We start from the raw sequence: 23,115 nt of genomic DNA, 5'->3' as shown, positions 1-23,115 counted from the left end.
TTTATCGATTCCTACACTTTCTGAGATATATATATTGACCTTTGTGTATTGACAAAGTATTAAACACATTCTCTATGCCGTATCCATGCTCGTCACATCAGTAGAAATTACACAGCACTTTAAAAATCTCATCTCTCTTCCTGTTGGCCATTCATATCCTTTGACCTTGTCTGGCTACATTTCTTTGAATCCAAGTCCATTTCTATTCAGATGTTTCTCTCTTCTCCAATTGTCTCTCCGTATTAATGCAGCAAATAAATTTTCCAAAGCTACAAACCATCCTGTTTTATCCACACAGTTTTTAAGTGGTTTAGCACCACTTCATGAGGGTCTGCTGGGATTCAGCTTTTCATGTTTGTTTCCAGAGATGGATGTTGTACACAGATTGTTTCCAGTTAACAAAAGCCTGCTTGACTGCACAGTGGATCGTGATTAGATTAAAGCTGCACTGTAAGAGCTTTTTGTTTGTGTTAAAGCAGGTTTTATCTCTAAGGGTGACAGGACCAAAATGGGTCACCGCTGAAAGTATTCTTCAGATGCACATGCTCTGTGAAGGACACACTGGAGGCACGGGAGGTCTCTATTCTTGACAGCCCAGGCAACTTACATGACGCATTCAAACCCATTGACTGGTGCGGCTATTTTTTGGGGAAAGGAGAAGGTGGGGGCATAAATGAGGCGCAGTGGGAGAACAGAAAGATCATTACATTTAGAAAAAGAGAAGAAGACAGGAAGCGAGACACAGGGCCTGAGGAACATCCATGTCATCACATTTCCCTTGAACTCTTGTCAGGGACCCTCTGCTGCCACAAGTCTGATGAAGTGTAACTGGCGCTATGAGTAGTCAGCCTGGCGAATCACTTCACAGATCACCACACAAAAGCCCAAAATGCTCAAAGCTCGGAGACTTTGAAATGTCTCCATCATTACCCCACGTGTCAAAACAGCTGAGTACATTATGTGCTGCATGCTTACATGGACGCTTGGAATCTGCCAAATAGACTTTGATCACATGTATTAACAAATGTCACACTTGGGTTAGGGTTCCCCTTTAGGGTGATCTCTAGGGTGGTGCATCTCCAGCAGACAGATTTGTCCTAATATAAGGCTTGCGTGGTTTTTACCCTTGATGTGGAATGAGAAACACACTTTTAGTGACACTGGACAAGAAAAGCACATACGAAACTTTGAGTATATGGTAACTGATATAATCTGAGAGGGTATTAAGCTTCTGCACGCGTTCGGCCTCTTTTCTTATGTTTTAAGAAATTAATTCTGTATGTAAACTTTGGTCAATTGCAGAAATCTTCAAATCAGATCTGTTGAAGTATTGTACAGAGGGAAAATGACCAAACAAGAACTAAGGCATGGCAGTAAAATGGGTAAACTGGAGGACATTCTGGTACTTTGAGTCTTAAGTGATGTAAGTGATGTTTTTTTTAATTTTGTCCAATCACACTGGCGTTGGCCTGAGAGGGGAAAGATGTAGGTAGGGCTCTCTGATTTTATATTCTGGTGTGGATTGTTTTTCTATGTTCTATTTCTGTGTATCACAACTTTAAAGCTTTAGGTGTAGGATATCTCAAATCAAAATCCAGGAAGCTTGTCTTAAAAAAGGGTTTCAACAAATCAGCCTTTGAGTGTGATTTTATGTCCCACAAAAGTGGACACATAAGGCCCACTGTGCTATATGACTGTAAAGTAATTACAAGGTAAAATGGAACACTTTAGGTGAAAACCAATAAGTCTACCATAACATGTCCATCTAATGTAATTCCATTATAGCTCCATTACATCTGAGAGGGTGTGGAAAGTAGGAAAGCATATATTTTTCATCAGGGGCTTCTGGGTATCCCTGTAAGAGGGCGCTGGGGAATAGGGCATCAACAGTGGGTGTGGTTACTTCTTGTCTTTGCTCGGAAAACAAACTAACTGGTACTCGACGTCAGTAGATTCATAAAAAAATACATGTCAGAATCCTCTAGACTGTGAGTCACATATATAGCTATCAATGAAAGTATGCTGCATATCTGTCAAAGGATAATAAACAGCTGCTTTTACTTGCATCTTGCTGTACATGACCACAGAGCTCACGCAAAAGAACTGAAGGAGGGATAAGAGGGGCACTGTGGACCTTTATTATATTGCTCACAAAATGTACAGTTAAAATTTGGTAGCATGAATTTTGTGAGACCTTGAAAGCACCTGCCTCCTACCTTCATTGCGTCCCATGTTTATAGACCAGTAGATCTGTAGACACTGCTGCTCCGTCTTCAAGGACCTCTTGCAACGGCAGTTATACAGAGGGCTAACCAGCAGCACTTCCAGAGCAGCCTGGCACTCCCTGTTGTTATCTAGCATGGCATCTTTCTCCTTACCCACAAGGCACTGGCGCATAACTCGGTACCAAGAGCTGCACTGAGGGTCCTGGTTACACATTTCACTTGCCTCGATGCAGTTCACCCATTCTGGCTGAGCTCCAGGCCCAGATTTGATGCTTGAAGATCCTGGAGCACTGTTAGCCAAAGACACGGGCAAAGCTGAGGGAACACCCCAGGAACCTGCTGCCTCATCTATGTGGAGAGAAAGAAAAATATGTGGTGGTAAAAACTGAATGGTGACTGAGAAACTGCAAATTAATGTTTGGGGGTTTAGTGTTTTATGTGTGCTAGTATCTGTCTATCTTCATGCTTTATCCTCTGTTCCATTTATGCAACAAGTTGTATGTGGGAACAAACCAGATTTGCAGCCTATTATAGGCCCATACCTGCCCAGGCATCTTTTAGCAAGCCAGTTAGTTATTCCTCCGGTGCACATTGCTCATACACTCCTCTATGCAGTGTTTTGCTATGTCTCGTTTACTTTATAGCGGGTTATTTAGGTGCTTACCGAGACAGGTTTTTGGTGCATTTAATGCAGCAAAAGAGAACTAGACTCAGATTCTTATTAAATCTAACCAAAGGTATATCCGATCACTGAATAATATCTAATTATATCATGCCAAGGACTACGCTTAATTTGCATCTAGGTGAGCAGAAAATGAGCTTACACAGAGTAAACAGTAATCCACAGAGCAAGACTCCAGTGTTGCCATTTGACAAGAGTTTGAGATTGAAATGCACCTTCACACACGAAGCTAAGTACACAGAGTTCTGGTGAAATGACAAGAGAGACCCCTTGTGGGGATGTTGTGCATTTAGATCAGGAGAAGAAGAGCATCAGCCGGAGAGCAGCGGGTCAGAAAAGACTTACATAAAGTTAAACGTTAAATTATTGTGGGGCTGTCAGTCAGCCCGTCAGGGATGTCATTTAAATGCGAATGCATGCGTTTGGGGGAACATACTGATAATGCTAATGTGATCATAATGATGGCGATGACGATTTGTGGTGGTGGATTCCGTCATGTTCAACCAACTAGCAAAAATAATATATATATATATTAATCTTGTGCAATATTTTTGGCTGACTGAGAGCTATGTTTTCTCGTTACAATAATGAGCTCTTCTTTCACTGTGGAAGCTGTGAGTGTGTTATGTGGGCTGCAAACGACTCACTCGCATAGACCAAGTTCGGTTTGTAGCTTTGGGTGAAAATCGAACATAGTCTAATCAAAATCAAACCCAATATAAGAAGAAAGCCATCAGATGCCAGCTATACATAATTCATCTTTATTTTTATTTTTAAAGAGTTGATTACCTGCTATTCTACAACAACTCCATTATTAATATTTTTTTAAAGTGGTAAAATAACACAGTTGTGTACATCATCACTAATGTCCTAATGTGCACGGCTGAGAGTGATTCTCAAATGGAACTTCTTACCTGGGAGCAGAACAAGGGTGCAGACGCACATCCACACAGTGACAGACTTCATTTTGGACTCAGCCGCAAGAAGGATGAGTTGTGCTAGAATTACACGAATATTTCCACCTTTTCAAGGATTAACTCCCCTCTCCGGATCCGTGACCCAGGCGCAGGATAACTGTAAAAAACCCTCATTCAAATTTTAAAAGAAACATGCAGCTCCGAAAATATCCTCGAATCCCCCAAAAAGTAATCCACAATTTTATTTTATATCTTAATAATGAACTAATCACGACAAAGGAAAGAATTCCTTGACACTGGGAAAAAAAGATCAAATGGCAATCAAACAAGCAGTCAATCCGTAAGAGCAGTTATTCAGGGTCCGTCTGCGCTGCGTTCATACCGACAAACTACTGAGACTTGATCTCTCCGCATTATAAGAGCTGCCCGCTCCAGTTGGCCCTTGTAGACAAATTGTCCCTAAAACAGTCCTTAAACTGGCGCAAAGCGGTCTGTGATAGCTATGTCAGTATCTCTAAGGAGGCAGAAGAACTCATCTGAAAGTGCTACAAAACGCTGACTGGTTTTTTTCCCCCTCACCGGTGGTTCCCTCAAAAAGCTGCGCGCTCAAGAAGGGAGGGAACGCTTCTTTTCCACTGACTGCATGCGTGTCGAGGCATCGCAGCACTTTATAAAGCGGGGGCTCCCGTGGACCAGCAGAGGGCGCTGCTGGTGAGTGATTTCAGTGGAAGGCACGCGGTCATAGAGGACCATAATTAATGTTATCCCACAGAGCAATCATCAATATTCCTTTAACCTCTGGTCCACGGTATGTGAAATTATAGGGACCTCACCTGAGCTGTGTGGTATGTCTTTGATTCCACGTGGTGCTACAGGCCCCGGTGTTTAAAAGCGTATGCTTTTAATGCAACAATGAATGTGTTTCATAATATCCCTCTTACATGAATACCATCTTTTTTCCATAAGAGATTCTTTACAGTTCTGTTCAATGTGCAGCTGAAGGGAAGCGAGGCCAAAACTGCAACTGATCAAGGAAAGAATTATGAAGGAATAATAAATACCTTGGCTTTTTTCAATCACAGTAAGGCAGCCAGCACACAGGGTATGCTTTATTCAAGAATTTTTGCAAGGTCACCAGGACAATTAATTTTTTTGGCTGACATCTAGGCTTGGGTTCTACAAACCACAGAAATTTGAGGTCTGATTTTTAGGATTTGGGATCAAAGGGTGGACGCTGCAATGATGATGAGAATGTCGCCATTCATTTCAACACTTCACACCATATCTGGGTTTTTTCCGGAGAAAGATTTGAAAGGGAAAATAACCACAATGTCTCGTATTATAGTCATGCTCTGAGGAAATAGCTAAGCGCACAAGCAGCAGAATCTGCCATTTTACAAAGTGGCTTCACATTAAATAAAATGACTTTGTTGTGCATCATCGCCTAAATAGTGCCCATAATGTCATAAATCTTTACAAATCTTGAAAACAAAGTCTCTATTTAGAGGTTGTGACAGTGACAAACTGCAAGGCCACTGGCTCATAATGATGTCTGACTGTCAGCCCAGGCTTTCATCCAAGAGGGAAAACAGCTTGCCGTTATAATGGCAACATCAGCCTCATTCTGCCTATATCGGCCCAGGCTTATTCTCATTTCTCGAGTATGAAGTCGCTGTCATTATGAGGACACTGTAAAGCATCATCCACCATCATGAGTATCCAGAAACTGTCCTGAATTAGAGCTGCAGTGGCTGCTGGAGACTATTCCTCAAATGTTTTTTAAGTGGAAGTGTATATTTCACCTGAAAATGGCAACCTTTTGCCTTTCGTGCATCTATTTCAAATACCAGAGCAATTTCATCCATTTATTTTAGCAGTGATTTCTCACCGAAGATCGCATGCATAAACTGGATGAAGGCTACAGTTGCTTGAGTAGCAGGCTCGCGAGGATGAAGGCATTTATAATAAAACAAAAAAGGCATGAAATCAAGAAAGAAACATTAGCAGTGGATGCACTGAATAAAAAAACAAACGTGAAGTCTTATTGAGGCTTCATATTATGTCTATCCACAATAGTGCAATGTGGATAAATCCTCCCCTCGCTTTCTTTTTTTCTTCTTCTTCTTGACGTTGCATGATTCAGCTCCTCTAGGGGTATTTAATTGCTCCATTCTGACTTCATAAGGCATTTGCAATTTTATCGCGGTTTTTTTACACAATTGCATGCGTCTATAATTGTGCTATCTTTTATAAATAGGCTCATACTTATATGCAGTGCAGAGCGAGAGAGCATGTAGACAGATGCGTGCAGAGATGTGCGTAATCTATATGTCAAATAACTGGGCTCCGACAACATGGCTCAAGACCGTGAAGATGGAGAATGACAAATCTGGATATAGTAGACATGGTTCTCACTACTGAGGGAAATCACTCCCTGTCTTTTAGAAGTGTCTCTAATATGGTGAATATAGATGATATCGTTATGAATTCATGGGATATGAAATAATGATACAGATAAGACTCAAAGTTAAGGCAATAACTTGTGCTTAGTGAGACAGCAAGGGGGTTCAGAGTGAGTTACTGCTTACTCTCGTGGGTCAAATAAGAGCTCAGAGAGTTGAAAGCTGTCACCTTGACAGCAGGGAAGACAAACTTGAATGCTAGCATGTTTGTTTATCGTGTTTAGTTTTCTCCTAATGACTGTTGGGCTCTACCCACATGAATCTGGCCCATTTGGCCACCAAAGTGTTATCTATATTGCACCTTGAATGAGCCATGATGATGATTTTGTCTTTGTCATTTGGTAAATTGGATGGAGATTTGCTTCAGCTGCGTTTTTGGTTAATGAAACATTTAACCCAAGATTCATTTGAGTGCAAAGGTCGCTGGATCACTCTCTGCTGGTCGCTGCCAGTGGAGTGAGTACTAATAAAGTTGAGCATCTCTTATGCTCACACTTGCACGCACGCACACAGGCAGGCACTCGAAAAGGTTAAGCATGACTGATTAGATTAGGAATTATAGGCTAATTAATGTGTATCTTGGGAGACATGTACAGCATGCTTATTAAAAGACACAGCTGCAGCTGAGCAGAGGAACATGACAAAAATGTAAGTGATTTCAATTCCCTGTGTTAAATTATTTCAAACAGCAAACTATGGCTTTATCCCATCCTATCTTATTCCACTTGGTGAAATAAGAGACGCTGAAGATGAAACCTCTGCTTGTGTACCATACAGCCATAAATTATTTAAGGTTGGGACCTGCTGTTGCAAATTACCTTTGCAAAACTCTTGACTAAAAGTCGATTTTAGTCAAAGGGAAAATTTGTATAGTTCATAATATAGTTGAAACGCCACAGCTTCCAGCTGCAGAGCCTAAATTCAGTTCAAATCAGCCCATTCAAATCAATGTAAGAGGGAAAATTGCCAATGAAATAAGTATCATTAAAGTCAATTGTGGCGAGACAAGTGCCGCTATAGTAGGCCACTTCACACAATGGGTAGAGTCTGTGTATGGCACTGTTCTGTTCGGCTCGTGGCTTAATAGAATGAAATAACAAGCCACTCTATGCAAAGTCCTAAATGTTAGTGTTTATGCGTATGACAACTTTGTTTGGGGTTTTGTTTTGGATGGACAACACCAAATTTCTGATGTGACCTCCGCTAGACTCTCTGGAGGCTATCGACCAGTTAGTTCCATTTGTTTTCCAGGCATTTCAGACGTTGTCCATTTCTATCACATTACTTTGACAGAAATTGAATTTCCTCTGATGCATTTTTATGTATCCTAAGTGCTGTTCTGTTCTCCCTGGGAGTATAGCGTTTCCAGTGGTATGATGATGCAAAAACACTTTAACCGAGAAAAAAAAAGGGAAACATATTTTATTTGAATGTATGCACTGAAAGGAAAGCACAATTTTAAATTCTTACAAGAGATCACGAGGACACATAGAGGACAAACTATATCAGTGTTCCGATGCCATGCTGGGCTCTCTGTCTTGTTAGCCTCCTAAGATTGCCATCTTTCTAACAGTAATGGCAGCACACGGTGGGGACATGCACCTATTCCCATCAAGGAGGCACAAACAAATGGCATGAGTGTGCAGTTTTTCCAAGCTCTTACTTCTTTCTGTCTTTTACAGTTCAGGAGTTTTACAGGGAACGACATCGACAGAGATTTTCTATTTTGTGGATAAAGTGGCTGGTTGCTGGTTCAATTTCAGCAATTTGCCACAGAGTTGTAGAGAGTGGCAAATCTAGCCCATCTCGTTAAACACACCATGGGTCCCATATGGGATATTGACAGGGACCTCCGCTCTGCCCAGCTCAGAGAAGGTCTTGGCATCCAGAACAAGCAGGAAAGTACTTTTCTCCTGGAAACAGATACAGAGGAGGAAGATTATGTTATTGGAAGGGGGAAAAAAAGGTCACAGATCTCCCTTCTTGCTATAATGATACTGAGAGCACCAAAGCATTTGTCTTCTCCCATGCATAGTAAAAACACATGTCTGCTCAGGTTGCAATAAGAGTATAACAAATCTGTTTGTTATTATGTATATTTTTTCCTCTATAAATTTCATTGTATACACCCAATTTCTGTTTATATTCTTCATTAGTTTTTTATATGTGTGTTTTCTTTTCAAATTCAGTTTAGATCCAGTTAGTTTCCACAATGGGTTTTTCAATTTAGCTTTTATTGTTTAAAAGTGTTTAGTGTAGTATTGCCACAGGCAAAATTAAAGAAACTCAGAGTAAGCATTACAATAAGAAACACTCTGTGAAGGTAAATGACTCACAGTTATATAGACGTCACCGTGTGGACTCAGGTAGCACATTTTGGTATTATTTTGACTACTTTTGGCCCTTCTGGATAAGTTTATGGCACAGTCAAATGTTGTGTGGGCCACGCGTTTCTTAAAATATTGTAAAGCACATGGCATCTAGCCCCACACTGACCCTGGTTGGATCAGTCAGGCTAGCCTAGAAGAAAATACTAATGGCCATATCCGGGCCACATACATTTTCACAGTTGTCTGCTCATTTTTATTGTGTTGACAAACTAACTTTAGCCTTTTTTGTCTGTAACAGTGATGCACAAATACCATAAAAGGTGAATATCTCTCTCAGATAAATGGTTTCAATTACTTCTCTGGGCGTGATGATGACAGACAAGACAACTCCATCATCTTCCTCAGTAGCTTTAGGCGAAGCAACAAAGACAGGCTCAGACGGGTACAAGCCGGGATAACGCCACGCCTAGACAGGAGAAGATCACATAAACATACCCCTTACTCTCAACTTTTTCATGTTAGAAAACCAACTCACACAACCTACTGCTGCCCTCGCTATGATAAAGAAACAGAAGTAGAAATAGCTTTGATGTGGTAATACCCGGCTCAGTTAACAATGAGGTTTCTCTAAGTGTACCCTTTGACTGATAGAAAACCTTAAGCTCCTTGGTGTGGACATCCATCTTGAGCAGGGAGTCACTGAAAACGTGTCCAAAGCCACAGGAGTAGAAGTAGCGGTAAGGCCTGCCATTGAACTGGTGATAATTGATCTGAGGGAACTCAAGGCCACCGAACTGCAGCAGCTCATCATTGTGAAGCTCCTCGTGGGTCATGTAAACCTGCAGGATGAGGGTTTTGCTCAAATCAGTGAAAGACTTTAGCCAAAAATTGAGACATAGTGACAGACATGATTTCCTTGGTCCTGCAAATCAGTACAGCATTGTTCTCTCTGACAGGGAAATTAATGGATTCCCGCAAAAGGGCCAGAGCATCCATTAGTTAACAATAAATGAATTTCTCTTCATTTTACTTTAGAAATAAATGTAATGTCACGTGCAACGAGCAAGCAATATTTTTCTCAGTTTTCTTCTATCTTTTTTTTTCTGTGACTCTGGTCGCATGAGCACTTTAACAGATGTTTTTCAGTTGCTGCATGCACTCTCACAACAACAACGGAGGACAGTGTCATACAGGTAGTCATGACAACTAAAAGATCACATTTTTCTTTCAGCTTTATTCCGCTGTAAGAAAGCGTTGGAGAGCGAGTATGTGTGAGGATACATAAGCCGTTAAACTCTAATTATTCACCTGAATAGTGGACACATCGTTTTTATCTGCTGTAACTCATGAAATTACTCTCTTGCAGAAAGTAACTTTCATCACGCTGGATAATTGATGAGAATGTGTGGGAGTAAATTGGTTGTATTCATCATGATTATAGGCCTCCATCTTCACCTGTTCCCAGTACAACCAGTAATGTACTGTTAAAAATATTACTACTATAGGCAGGAAATTCATGCTATTGACTCCTACCTCTCCAGGTTTTGTCATCCTCGCCGTGGCTTTGCAGTTATGCAAAGTGATAAGATTTTCATCTGCAGGAGTTTGTTCATCCACGGACAGAGGCAGGGCATATCTTCTTGGAAGGTTTCTGCACAATGAGTTATAAAACTGCCAAAAGAAATCAGAGGGATATGAAAAAAACAGACTCCCAACTATCTGTGTTTGAATAAAAGGTGCGATGCAACCTCAAGAACAATCACAGCCAAACAGATACAAAGTGCTGTCACAAAACCATGTTCCTATGTTTTGATGAAAGTAATACACTCCACCACATTTGAAATCACAGATATTTCCAAAGTCTATTTCTTTGGAAACTGACAAATAAGAAGAAGAGGAAGAAAAAAAAGAAGAAAACATCAGAGGCAATTGAACAGTCTATGCCCAAGAAACAGACAAATCCTCCACAAATCCTCGCTGATTCATATTTTAGGTTTCAGGGTGGATGAGGGTAATGTTATGAATGCAAAACAAAATACTAGCTGAACAATGATGGATACAAAAACACCATTATGTGGAAGTCACTCGTGTTGTTGTTTTGGTAAAAGCCAGCATTTCAATCTGAGCTGTTCACTGATAACAAACTAACAAACTCAAGGCATTTACCTCGTCTATTTCCTCTCCTGAATTTCTTCGGAGGTTCTCCAGCGTGAACTCCCCAATGAGCTCGCCATCGTCCCCACAGCACATGTCCATAACCAAGAACTCACTGTCCTCAAAAGCGTTGATTTGATGGAGCGTAAACATGGGTCCTGTATAGTACTTCACTTCACTCTTCTGTCAGACCAGAAACATCAACCAGTGAGGACTCAGATTCGTACAATATCAAGAAAACAAGACAAAGTTAAAAAAAAAAAAAAAAAAGACAAACGAGGTGATGTGCTGTTTTTTCACAATTGAAGACAAGCTCCCTGCTTGGCACGAATGTTATTGAGTTGCACCTTATCATTTTGAAAGTTTGTTATTATATGCTTAATGGGTATGCTGTGTAATGAGATGAAAAAATTGAGAGCAACAACACACGAGGAAAGGCTACACCATCAGAGTGTAGTTTCATCAAAATAAATATGAAAAAAATGTAATAGTGCATGAAGAGATCAGCTTACAGCTTTCCTTTTTTTTCCTGTTCCGACTCCTCGGCAGCTGGTTGTGATTGTGTGTTTCCTGTTTTACCCTAGATTGTATACAGTAAATAAGCGTTATAATATATGTCACCTTTCCGGTGTGTCTGTTGACCAGATGGAAGATTGTTGCATGCTGAGGCTCCCAGGTCATGACTTTGCTAAAGCTCTTCCCCTGTATTTTGTACAGCATGAACTTCAGCAGATCTATCTTGATTGGCTGCTCGACAAACACAATATAGTTCTCCGACATGACTAGAGAGGGAGGCACACACAGTAAGAAGTGGCTGCATTAAAAGACACATAAAAGATATACCTTGGTGTCGTGTGCATGGTTTAACAATGAATTCTACTGTTGTTGCAGGTGTAGTGTAACTAATCAGTGCTGTTTTGGGGAAACTAAGACTAAAACTCTCACGTTATTTCAGCAGTTATTTAAAGACTGGTGACAAATTACAGGAAAAACTAGCAAAAATCATATTGGTAACTTGAATGCTCCCTGGCATGGGTTCTACCACTGCTGTGGTGCTCTACTGGAGTGACAGGATACAATTCTTTTAAAAGCACCACCACCGCAACCATTTTGTCAAAAATCATGGACAAAATAGCATTCACATAATTTTAATATGTTCCTTGAAGAGACTATTGCCATATAGATGGAAGTGTTTATTCACAGGATAAAGGTAAAGAGCCCTAAAAACAACTTGTTTTAGATTTGAAGCTACCTTTCACTCTAAGAAGACAAGTGGACCCACACCATGCTGGGAAACACGGTATAACAAAGCCACCAGATTTCTATCAATAGGTATTAAAGGGTTCTGTTTTCCCTTTAGTTTATCAACCATCAGCATGTACCTGCATGTAACCGGAACATTAGGTTCAAGTCTAGCACCAAGACATTTGCTTTTGCACATAAAAACTAAACATAAGCATCCAGCAACTCTACCAAGAGATGTGGCGCGCAACCTGGATTGCTGAACAATGTTCCCACACTTGTGGGACTTCTTGGTGTCTGAAAGTCTGCCAGCACATGGGTGGGCTGCCAGTAATATAGACATAGATATAATCAGGGAACTGAAGCAATGTAAAAGCCAAGTGGGGCAAGACTGGGTTAGAGCAACCAAAGAATGAGGCTTTCATTAGCTAGTGTCAGCTTAAGTTTAATTAACAGTAGCTTATTTATGAACTGTTTGCTTCAGCTGATTGTTAACATCTAATCATGGTCTGTGTAGTCATATTAACCCAACTCATTTTCACACAGTCATTAGCCTGCTAAACCTTCCTCCACAACAATAACCTTCATATTGCATGCAAAGCTTTTTATGATATTGACTTTACTCACATCCAGTGTTTGTTTATGAGAGGAATTTGTTCTCCCCGCAGATCCTACCCCTCATCACAATTTTCACCAAATATGGTTTTCCATAAATGGTCAACAGTATTCTTATAGATCTTTTACAGATATCTGCACTCACAGCCCCATAGTTAGGTTGGCCTGTTCAACTGCTTGTTAACTTATCAGCCAATCATAAGGCAGCAAAACATTCAGTAGTTCAAATCAGAATTAGGAAGAAAGGTGATTTAAGTGACTTTGAATATGACATGGTCATTGACGGGCTGGCCTGTTTTTATCAGAAACTTCTCATCTTCTGGGACTTTCCCACACAAGCATCCAAATAGTGGCGATTTTCTGGGGAAAATGTCAGAGGTCAGTGGAGAATGACCAGACTGCTTCCAACTCATAAGAAAGCACCAGTAACTAAGATAACCACTTATAAGCCCTGTTACTGATCAAGGGTTCCTTGTAGAACTAGTATATAAATGTGCAACAAGTGATTTATCAGAAATCTAATTAAGCTTCTGTCAGCTAAGAACAGCATGATGAGGCTACAATTGGCACAGGGTTACCGAAATTGGACAAAAGTCTCAATTTCTGCTGCAACATTTGGACCGTAGGGTCAGAGTTGAGCGCAACAGCATGACCGCATAGGTCCAGCTTGTCTGCATGAATGATTCAGGCTGATGTCAGTGCTGTGGAATATTTTCATCACACATATTGGAGCCCTTAGTACCAACTGAGCATCGTTCAAATATGCCTGTCTGACATATTATTGCGGACCAAATGTACCCATCTTCTGATGGGTGCTTTCACAAATTTCTGTCATCTCTCAACCTGGTTTCTTCAATATCGTAATGAGTTCACTGTCCTCAAATGAAACCCACTGTCACCAGATGTCAATCCAGTAGAGCCCCTTTAGGATGTGGAGGAATGGGAGATTCACATCATGGATGTGCAGCTGACAAATCTGCAGCAACTGTATGATGCTGCCATGTCAATATGTAGCAAAACCTCTAAGTAATGTTTCCAGTATGGAGGCATGGGACACACGACACAGGAGGTCTAGTTTTCCACTCCAACTTTATTCACCTCCAGACATTAACTCAGCGTCCAAACACAACAGAACCCCACCTCCAGGCTTGGGTCTGAGTGGAGCCTTCTAGTGGGTCACCACACCAGCACCTTGTTGAATCTATGCAATGAAGAATTCAGACAGTTCTGGTGGCAAAGAGGGTCCAGCCTGGCGCTAGTTAGTTGTAAGTAAGACACCGGTGAGTGTGTACACTCAAAAAAATAAGTCATTGGATGAACTCAATTGGACTGATGGCAGGTTTTCCACGTAATACATCTACTTTGGTCCAACCTAATCTACATACATCGTGACAATTCAATTAAATTGAGTCAGTAGAACACAATTTTGTAAATACTGCTAAAATGAAAAAAAGTACATTAATATGATGTGAAAGGTTTTGGTTGGTCCAACTCAATACAGTGTCATTCACGTGAGCTAGATTTTCATTGCATTGAAATCATTATTTTGAGTTCAACTAAATCATAATTTTCATTACCAGAAAACTAATTTAATTATTAAAATAATGACAAAATGAATTTGTTTTTACAACTCGGGTTTATTCACTTGAATTAAAAGCAGAAACAGAATATTTTGTGAATAAACATACATGTCACATGGTCAAATCAACCTTAACAAAATCAAAGTGCTCACAAAAAAGTGCTGACGTACATTTGTAATGAATGTCAAATCTGAATAGCACACACCTCTGTACTACTAGGCAATACTGAAAACAAACTGGAATCTGTAAAATCAGATTTCACTTCAGAATTTGAAACAACCCAACAATACATAAATACACATACATACATACATACATATATATATATATATATATGTATACATACATATATATATGTATGTATACATATATATATATGTATACATACATATATATACATATGTATATGTATACATACATATACATGTATACATACATATACATGTATACATACATATACATATATGTATACATATATATATATATATACATACATATATATATATACATACATATATATATATATATATATATATATATATATATATATATACATACATATATATATATATATATATATATATATATATATATATATGTATATGTATATATATATATATATATATATATATATATATATATATATATATATATATATATATATATATATATATATATATATCGCCACCTGTTGCTTTGGCATGTTCCTAGCAGCGTTTTCCTTCAGTTTTGCGTTTACGTGTGGACGGGATTATTTCTTGAAATGAAAACGGAAAATCTCCGTTTACAAAAATACTCGTGCATGTGTAGACGTAGCCGAAATCTTTCATAATAATAAGTAGGTTTGAACATCACGGGAGTGCGCATTGTGCTGACTACAGTTACTCTTCTGGCCACATGGTTCGCTTTTGGTAGCACCCTCAGTAAACTATGCAGTGCTTTTAGAGACACCTCAAAACAATACGTTCTACTAGAAAATGGCATTATATGATAATAAGCACAGAATACCACATTATTTGATTATATTAAAAAAAACAGTAAGAAAGAAGTTAGCTATAGGACATCATCTTTCATTGAGCACATGGCCGCTGGCTAGCTGCTGATAAGCTAGCACACGCTCTGAGTACTTAAAAGTTGGCAGCTACACAATTTCTCCTCTATAACAAGGCACTTTTGAAAAGACCTGTCTATATTGTCCAAAAATTAGTATCCAAGCAGAGAAGAGAATGGTAGCACCACCTAAAGTTCGAAAAACAACTATTAAAAGCTTCTATGATAAATAGCATTGCCATACATTCAGCTCATAAAGTAATACACAATTGGATATATGAAAAATAAAAATGTTACCTTACCTGAAGGTGTAGTTTTGTTCGAAAAGTACAGAGAGAGGCCAAGAGCAGCTGCATTCATTCTGATGATCCTGAAAGAGCGCAAAATCTTCGGAGAGGGCGGGCTGTTGGGTAACTCAGCAACTTTGTGTTCTTGTGACAAATACCGTTTTGAGGGAGAATAATTTAGGTTCACCACACGAATAATAGTTGCAGTAACGCTGGAGTGCTACATTTGCGTTGAGTGAGATTAAAAAAAATGTTTAGGCTTAATGAGGGGCTTGAATTTTTTTCTTTGAGTTTACAAATGTGCAAGTGCAAAAATGTACTCCCCCTACCCCCAGTGCCCCAACAAACTCATTCATTTTGTGTTCAGAATCAGCCTGTGCTGGTTTTGAATAATTTTAGGTTTACACAAAGAAAATCAAATTGATTTGGTATTTTTTAATTGCATTTGTGAACAACTAACATAATTTGCATGTGTTCTTTGAAAGGAGGACCTGAATCTGTTTTTTGAGTGTAGACATGCAGAAGCTGAATAACATTTGGACAACAAACAATGAAACATTAACATGCAAATTATAGCTGTCTTGTTAGCAGTCCTGTCAGATTTAAGCCGTGGAAAAAACTACAGTAAATACTTCGCTGAAAAAAAGTGTGAAACTTGGAGGTAGAATTAAAAAGAGGAGAGATATAGAGAGCTGAAAGGAAAGACAAAGGAACTGTGAATGACAAAAAGGAGGGCGAGACTGGAATTAAAATCAGTGATTAATAAGAGCATTAAAAAGTTTCACTGAAGTAGATTCACCCAGCCAGTGCTGGAAAAAAAGCAAAAACTCTCCCAGAATTCATTAATTTCACTTCAGTTTACATCCAGCATGCAGACCACTTTAAAAAGTGCGGAGTGGGGGACTCTTTATTATGCTGTAGTGTGTTTCTCACCAAAGCTGTGGAAATAGGAAGGCTTCCTGGGATCAGCTGCAGGGATGGAGCAGATCACGTTGGCTCCACTCAGGTCGGCTGAGTCCTCCATTGCTGCCTTCTCCTCAGGAGGAGGCACACGGATGATGTTGTAGAAAAATCCTAAAGAATGTCCAAAATCACCTTGTGTTATTAGGCTGACTTTATTTCAAAGCGTAAACCCACAAAGATACATAGAGACAAACCTGAGGACAGAACTTTAAAGATCTTGAGGTTTATCTTTAGCCGGCATACAGACAATTTACAAGCAAGGAGCACTCCAAACACCACCCCTATTTCATCTATCATCTTCATCATCAAAAAACCAGCAACAAAAAATATTGATATTAAAGATGACAGATGAACTGGAGTCAACAAGCCTGAAGTCCTCTTTGAGGATCAGTGGCAGTTCATGGCAGATTCATAGAGTGCAAGAGTATAACTGGCAGGCTTCGGAAGACCAGCAACCCTTGATTAAGTGATCTGGAAGGGGAAGCAGATGTGGTTGTTCCAATCAGCAAAGAAATACCAAAATACTAATTCCAGCGAAAGTGATGACTTGACAAAAATGGACAAATTGGGCAGGCTGAACGGTGGGTCAGTACGAAGCCTGAAAGGTGAAGCGCACTGAGATTTAGAAAACTGGAGAGACTTCTGAGCAATTAGTGCAGTAACTTTAACAAACCACTGCCTTTACTTAATATTATGACAGTGTAACTCTCCTTAACTGAGAAAGTAAGCACAGTGGTGAAGGTCTGTTGCACAGAGACGGTGGCCTGGATCGAATGGATTGACGTGCATGTGCCAGGTGGTTGTGCGGATATTCTGAACTGAGTGTGATGAAGATGAAGAGGACATCAAAAGTTAATTGGAGACAGTGAGCGCTTGAAAGAGGCTTTTGACGCTGAGGTAATGATGCAGATAATGATGATGCAGGTCAGATAAACTTTACAGTACTCATTTTAACTAACAAGAGCAGACCGGCATGGAAAAAGAAGAAACATGTCGAAAACTGGAAAAAGCAGGCTGAAAATGGAAATGAGAAGATGTTCTGAATGTAGCGTGGTTAGACAAAGCATAAAGGTGGGAGCTGTTTTGACCTGTCATCATTATATTAAATACAGTTGTCAGAATGAGTGAGAATGGATTTCTTTCCATCCATGCCCTCATAGAAGGACTGCATTACTATTGAGTAGATTGCATAAAGTCGAGCTGAGGCTGATTTTGACTGAAGGTAAAAGGCTGTTTAGCATAGAACCACCTTCTGCCATAACACCCAGCAAAACCAGCAAAAGTAGCAGCTTCTGTGTGGAGTCGAATGTTGCTGTTTGTGGGACAGTTGATCCCAAAAAGAAAATGCTATTTAATGCTGACATGGGGGGATTGCCAGAGTCACACAAGCTGTCAAGGTTGATTGTAACAAGAAGCAAGGGTGGGGGATGATGCAAGTGAAAGCAAGTGAAAAATGAATGAGTGGCCCCGAGGAACTATGCACGTGTTGAAGTCAAAGTGACTCCCTAAAGGGCAGCGGTTGATGTTTGCTGCAGGAAGGGGTAAGAGGAAAATATTTGGAGGGGGCGACTGAAGCGATTGAGTACTTTGATGGCAGGAACCCTGAAACCAGATGGTGCAAAGTATTGCTTTGGAGAACTCAGAAGATGAAAGTTGGAGAGAAAATGGACCCGATATGGCATTTTATGGTTGTCAATAAGGCTTTACAAGGCTTTGTAAAGTTGTCACCAGAGATTATCCTATTAATACCTGGTATATAACACCCACAGGGAGCTTACAAACAGGAGATTATTGTGGGACCACTGTTGGAAGCAAATAAACGTGTGCGTGTGTGTGTGGCAAGTAGGAGGATATAGATGCATTACAGGAATGCGGCTTTTGGGGTGTGAACATCATATAAATTCCAATCATAGCTCAACATAGTAAACTACTGAGAAGGAAAGAGCAAAGACAGGTTACCACTTCTGCTGTATGAGTTGCCCATGTTGTACGTGGAACCATCGCGGTCGTAGTGTGGATGGGCTGAAGCTGAGTTGACAGCGATATACTGACTCCAGTCCACCTTATTAAAAAAAATAACATACACACCATTCTGGTCATTGACCTCGCTATAGAAAAGCTGGAAGATGCAGTCAAAAGACACATTTCTCACTGACTCACTTTCTCTTTTGTCTCCAGGCTTTGTGGATTTACTCTCCTCATGTACTTGGTTTCTGTACTCACGTAATAGTCCCCCTTGTACTTGACAAAGTTCACATTGGCATTATCTGTTGGCTCTGGGAGACAAAACATATCAAATGCAGCTCTTTAGCAGAGCACTTTATGCCATCCTTTTGATCCCCATTCCCTTACGAGATCCAAACTCACAAATATTGACTTGTGTTCTTTTTACCTCAATAAAAAACACAATGTAATGTCCCAGCTTTCATTTGTCTGCAAAAGCCTTTTGCTGTGGAGTCAAGAACCTGGGCGCTGAAGACAGAATATCCATATATACTTTTCTTCTCACATATGTTTTTGTTTGATTTTTACTTTGTGCTGGTAACCTGATGTAGTAAATGGTGTAACACTGTATTTGGCAGCGCTAGTGCTACAACACTGCAGAAGCAGAGTACACACGGGAAAATGCAATATGTAAAGAAGACGCACGTACTCGGAGTCTGAAAGCGTGACAAGAAGCGTGCAAAGATGTTCTTGCAGGGATCAGGCATGGCTAATGTCCCAAACTCTGAAACCACGATGCGGTTCTTCTCTGAGTTTTCGACAAATGAGTCACTCCTAAGGAAGCGGCTGCTGTAAGTGACATTGCCCTCACGGATGTGGAACCTGTGCATCATGGCCATGCCATCAAACCAGTGGGTGTATCTGAGAGCGAAAAAGAGAATTAATTTCCCGGCAGGATATTCATGTAAGACTAGGTAGAGGGAATGTTGTGAGAATTATGAGACACAAGAGAGTGGAAAAAAAGGATTATTTGAGGAATCGGTGCCTTATTCAACAAACACTGAGGGAAAACTATCTTTTCTATCTACAGTACAGGGATGTGTTTACAATCTACCATGATAATACATGTATTTTTTTTCATAGTGTTCCTTAAATACCTGTCTGTTCCAAATTCAAATTTCCCAGGGCCATTTCTCAGAAAGCTCCCATTGATCCAAGGTGGAATTGTTCCCTCTATGGTTGTAGGGATGGGGTCGGGGGTTTCCTCTGCAGAACGGACCAGAGGCGCCAAGCACTCGAGTCCACTGGCCTGTGGACATCTCTGCCTACTGGATACTGAGGGAGGAGAGAAGAAGCACTGAAAGGCTGGTAAAGCACATTATAGTATACACTGTGTTCTATATTACTGGTCGTATGCACATAGGGGTTCACTGGTGGGTAACATGTTGCTGCACACTTGCATTTCTTAAATGACTCTGAAGGAGAAAGTGAGGTTAGATCCTTTCCATAAACCATGTGATGGCATTAACTGGGGGCCTTGGATGTGACTAATTAGCAAACCTTTATTTATTGTGAGATAATTGTGTAAACAACTCCATCTTGTATGTCCTTTGTTGGCTCTTCCGATGTTTGGTTATCCTCAATTCAAACATTTAAACTCTGCATGTGAAGGGAAGTGGTTTTGTGAAACATTCATTATCTCTGATAGGAGACGGTTTGTGCTTTAACAGCTCCTGCTAGTATGAAAACACGGCTCTCTGGGGTCATGCACTACAAATGACACCTGCACTGCCTGTCTTATCTGTTATTCAATAACCCATTCCTGTTCGCTACCTCATATCTCTCCTCATAATGGGAACTGTAAAATATATATGAGAGTGACGTGATTAGCAAAAGCAAAACACTCAGGGTTCAGCACGGGGCGCCATGCTGAGCTTAGCGTACAATATCGCAGTTTTCCTGACCACGTTATTGCGACAAATCAGCAGAGCGAGAATTTCGCTCATTGCTGTCACACGAATACAACAGGCAATAAAAATGGGAATGTGTGATGGGAGATATAACCACAGTAGGCTTTAACAATCTCTTACTATGTTGATTTGGGTGGGTTTCGAATGTGATTACAGCAGCATTGCAAATGACGCCTAAATGTGTGTCTGTCATTTTTAGGAGGCTATTTTCTGAGCTTCCTACTGTTACATTCAAAATTAAGTTTCTTGAAAACAAAACAGCAGCACTGGCAAGCCCAGAACTGTTGTTGATAATAGCTTCAGGTATTACTTTTTCTTTTTTTTAAATATATTTTTCTTTTTCTTTTTTGGGGGGGATAAATGCAACAGTAGCTTATTTGCAACAGCTATTTCTTTAATGAATTGTTTCCCTTCTAGCACCAACAGTACAGTCAGGATACAAATGAATGACCTCGTTAGAATTTGCTGCTATAATCCTGCACATCTTTTTAATTTATGTTCTTTTCTTTTTTTTTGTCACTGTGTAGGGGCCTGTCAGCCGCTCTTGGAGTTAACAGCTGAGAATGACTAAAAGCTGTTAATGAGACATTGTGCATATTCTTTACCAGCTCTGCTTCAGCAGTCCTTGGAGCAGGAACAATACAAAATGCCAGCACGTCTTTTTGTAACTTGCAGCTCTGATTTCGAAATGCAACATTATGACTAGCAGGCCTAACTGCATTAACTGAATGCACACCTATATTTTGTGTGGAACCGTATGGAAAGGCTTTTTTTTTTAACATTTGATGCTATCAAACTGCCTCTCTTTTGTAAAAGGCGGAGGCAACAAAGTCTAAGAGCGCCACATATCTCGACACATTTGTTTTTTTATTGTACTTGAGATTTTGATTTACTTCTGTTCTTAGTCATGGGTAACAAAAAGCAGCCTCTTGTAAGGGCTTCGAGGTTTTAGTGTTTATGTAGAAAACAGGCTGGAGTGAGCTCAATTCACCAGTTACTAAACGCAGAGCTATTACATATTTTATAATGCAATAAAATATATCAGGAAAAGAACGTGTTCAGTCCCATTTCATTCTTGTTACGCATATGTGCACATCTTCTGGCTACATTATCGGAAAGAGGTTTCTACTCACAGCTGCGTGTTTGGGGCTCTGCGGTCTTGGACATGGCTTGTTGGTCTGTGTTTGAGCAGAGAAATACACAGGATTTATGCAGTGCGGGAGAAAAACCTTCAACCTTTGGACCCTTGTTAAGTAACTGAATCCACGCACTAAACAATACAGTACTAGCAGAATACAAGTCTAGTAAATCATTAACAAGTGGAGCAGGAAAAAAGCAAAACATGGCCATCTTCATAATATGTTAGCCTTGATATCTTAAGTTTAGCAAACAGACAAAAAACATTTTCACTATTTACCTACATACAATCAAATGAATGAAATGAAATGAGCTGCTCTGGGTGTGAAATCAGTCAAAAAGGATAAGCTCATGAACTGAAAAAGCCATGTAACGTTATGATCCGGTTTTTTATTAATAATGTAAATGTCTGTGCCACTGCCCACAGTGAGAGCATGTTTACTGCTTTCATCTGATCCTGTTCTGCTCTGCATAGCTTCACATAATGTGTGTTTTCCAATGCAGTCAAGGTCCCTGTGTATTTGTACTAAAATCAAATTATATAAAATGTCTGTAATTACTGTAAATGTTATTATACGTAGCAGTAGGTTACACTGCTTGTTATCTCTTTCATGTGGACTGATGAAAGTAGAGATTGCAATGAACTGGTGCTGACTGCAAAAGTATGTGTATAAACAAAGGTGATGAGGAATATTTTTAGTGTAATTCCAGTGGTAGCTGCATGTACGATGTTCCACTCTTGCTCTAAAAAGACTCAGTGGCGCAAAAAATTAATTACTCCGAACTAACGTGCAGATACGAGTGCAAAAGATGTTTTGGGAGATGTTTTATGCGGGAATATGCAGCATGTTTAAAATGCCATGTTTGATAGAAGCTATGATCTATTGCAGCAGTGAGTGTAAACTGTAGTGACATAAACATACTGGACACAAATGCAAAATTAGGTGAAGAACATATGAACGCTGTAAACAGATCTTAATAGACGGCACCAATTCCCACTACTCCTCTTCATTCTAACACTGAAAATGAGAGAGCAGGCAAGTATGTGCAAGACCTGTAAGACCAGTTTGGTCATGATGTGCTCACGAGAATTAATGAAATTAGTATTCCCCATCCTGGGAGTATTAAAGCACAGTTAGCAATGAATTTTATACCCGCAGTAAACAAAGACACAGAAATAAAATAAACATGCAACAATCAACCCAAACGAGAAAGCAGGGAAGGGCTTCTGGTAAAATCAGCATCAAAGATAAAAGCAAATCAGCAGCAGACAGCCGACAGATTTACTTGAGCCCTCTGGCTCAAAGCACTCTGCCTATGGCAACTAAGGCAGCCACTGGAAAGTACAGCTGTGTATTTTTTTAAAGGCAGAAAGCTAAACATTTGGGACATTAGTGGGTTCAGACTGGGCTGAACTATTGCTACAAACCAAAAGACACACTCATACAGGCATACCACATACCAGTGACAGAGGTATGCAAGAGAAAATTAGTTCAAAAACCACACAGCTGGCTGCAGCCAAAAGCACACAATAATATTTATACATTACTGCAAAAT

General features: G+C 39.9%; 2 protein-coding genes across 5 annotated transcripts in view; both read right to left on the bottom strand.

The window, feature by feature from the left end:
* The window catches only part of LOC147317215 (GDNF family receptor alpha-2-like), a 72,893-nt gene extending 68,440 nt beyond the window's left edge, over window positions 1–4,453 (bottom strand). For all 3 annotated transcript variants that reach the window (XM_086313964.1, XM_086313965.1, XM_086313966.1), the window contains exons 1-2: window positions 3,822–4,453; window positions 2,217–2,573 (exon numbers count right to left, since the gene is read on the bottom strand). In XM_086313964.1, the coding sequence (XP_086170090.1) occupies window positions 2,217–2,573; window positions 3,822–3,873 (409 nt within the window). In that variant the 5' untranslated portion in view covers window positions 3,874–4,453. The remainder of the gene's footprint in view (window positions 1–2,216; window positions 2,574–3,821) is intronic.
* A 3,248-nt stretch (window positions 4,454–7,701) lies between these two features.
* On the bottom strand, window positions 7,702–21,777 carry bco2l (beta-carotene 15, 15-dioxygenase 2, like). Of its 2 annotated transcripts, XM_086313963.1 has the most exons (13): window positions 21,555–21,598; window positions 19,609–19,786; window positions 19,161–19,372; window positions 18,668–18,783; window positions 18,467–18,569; window positions 16,478–16,618; window positions 15,560–15,688; window positions 11,392–11,552; window positions 10,783–10,953; window positions 10,150–10,287; window positions 9,273–9,455; window positions 8,972–9,082; window positions 7,702–8,199 (listed from the first exon to the last, which is right to left on the bottom strand). In XM_086313963.1, the coding sequence occupies exons 1-13, from the start codon at window positions 21,586–21,588 to the stop codon at window positions 8,083–8,085; spliced, it is 1,794 nt and encodes a 597-aa protein (XP_086170089.1). In that variant the 5' UTR covers window positions 21,589–21,598; the 3' UTR covers window positions 7,702–8,082. The 2 variants fall into 2 exon arrangements, with proteins under 2 accessions (XP_086170089.1, XP_086170087.1); XM_086313961.1 differs by lacking the exon at window positions 15,560–15,688 and having other exon boundaries at window positions 21,555–21,777.
* Window positions 21,778–23,115: the final 1,338 nt, after the last annotated feature.

Source organism: Aulonocara sp. 'chitande type north' Nkhata Bay, linkage group LG12 (assembly GCF_057382095.1).
Source record: "Aulonocara sp. 'chitande type north' Nkhata Bay isolate Kocher_YH1m ecotype deep benthic linkage group LG12, A_spYH_male_GT1.1, whole genome shotgun sequence".
In the NCBI taxonomy this organism is placed as follows: Eukaryota; Metazoa; Chordata; class Actinopteri; order Cichliformes; family Cichlidae; genus Aulonocara; species Aulonocara sp. 'chitande type north' Nkhata Bay.
Note: the sequence above shows the minus strand (reverse complement) of the source record. Positions and strands in the feature narration are given on the sequence as shown.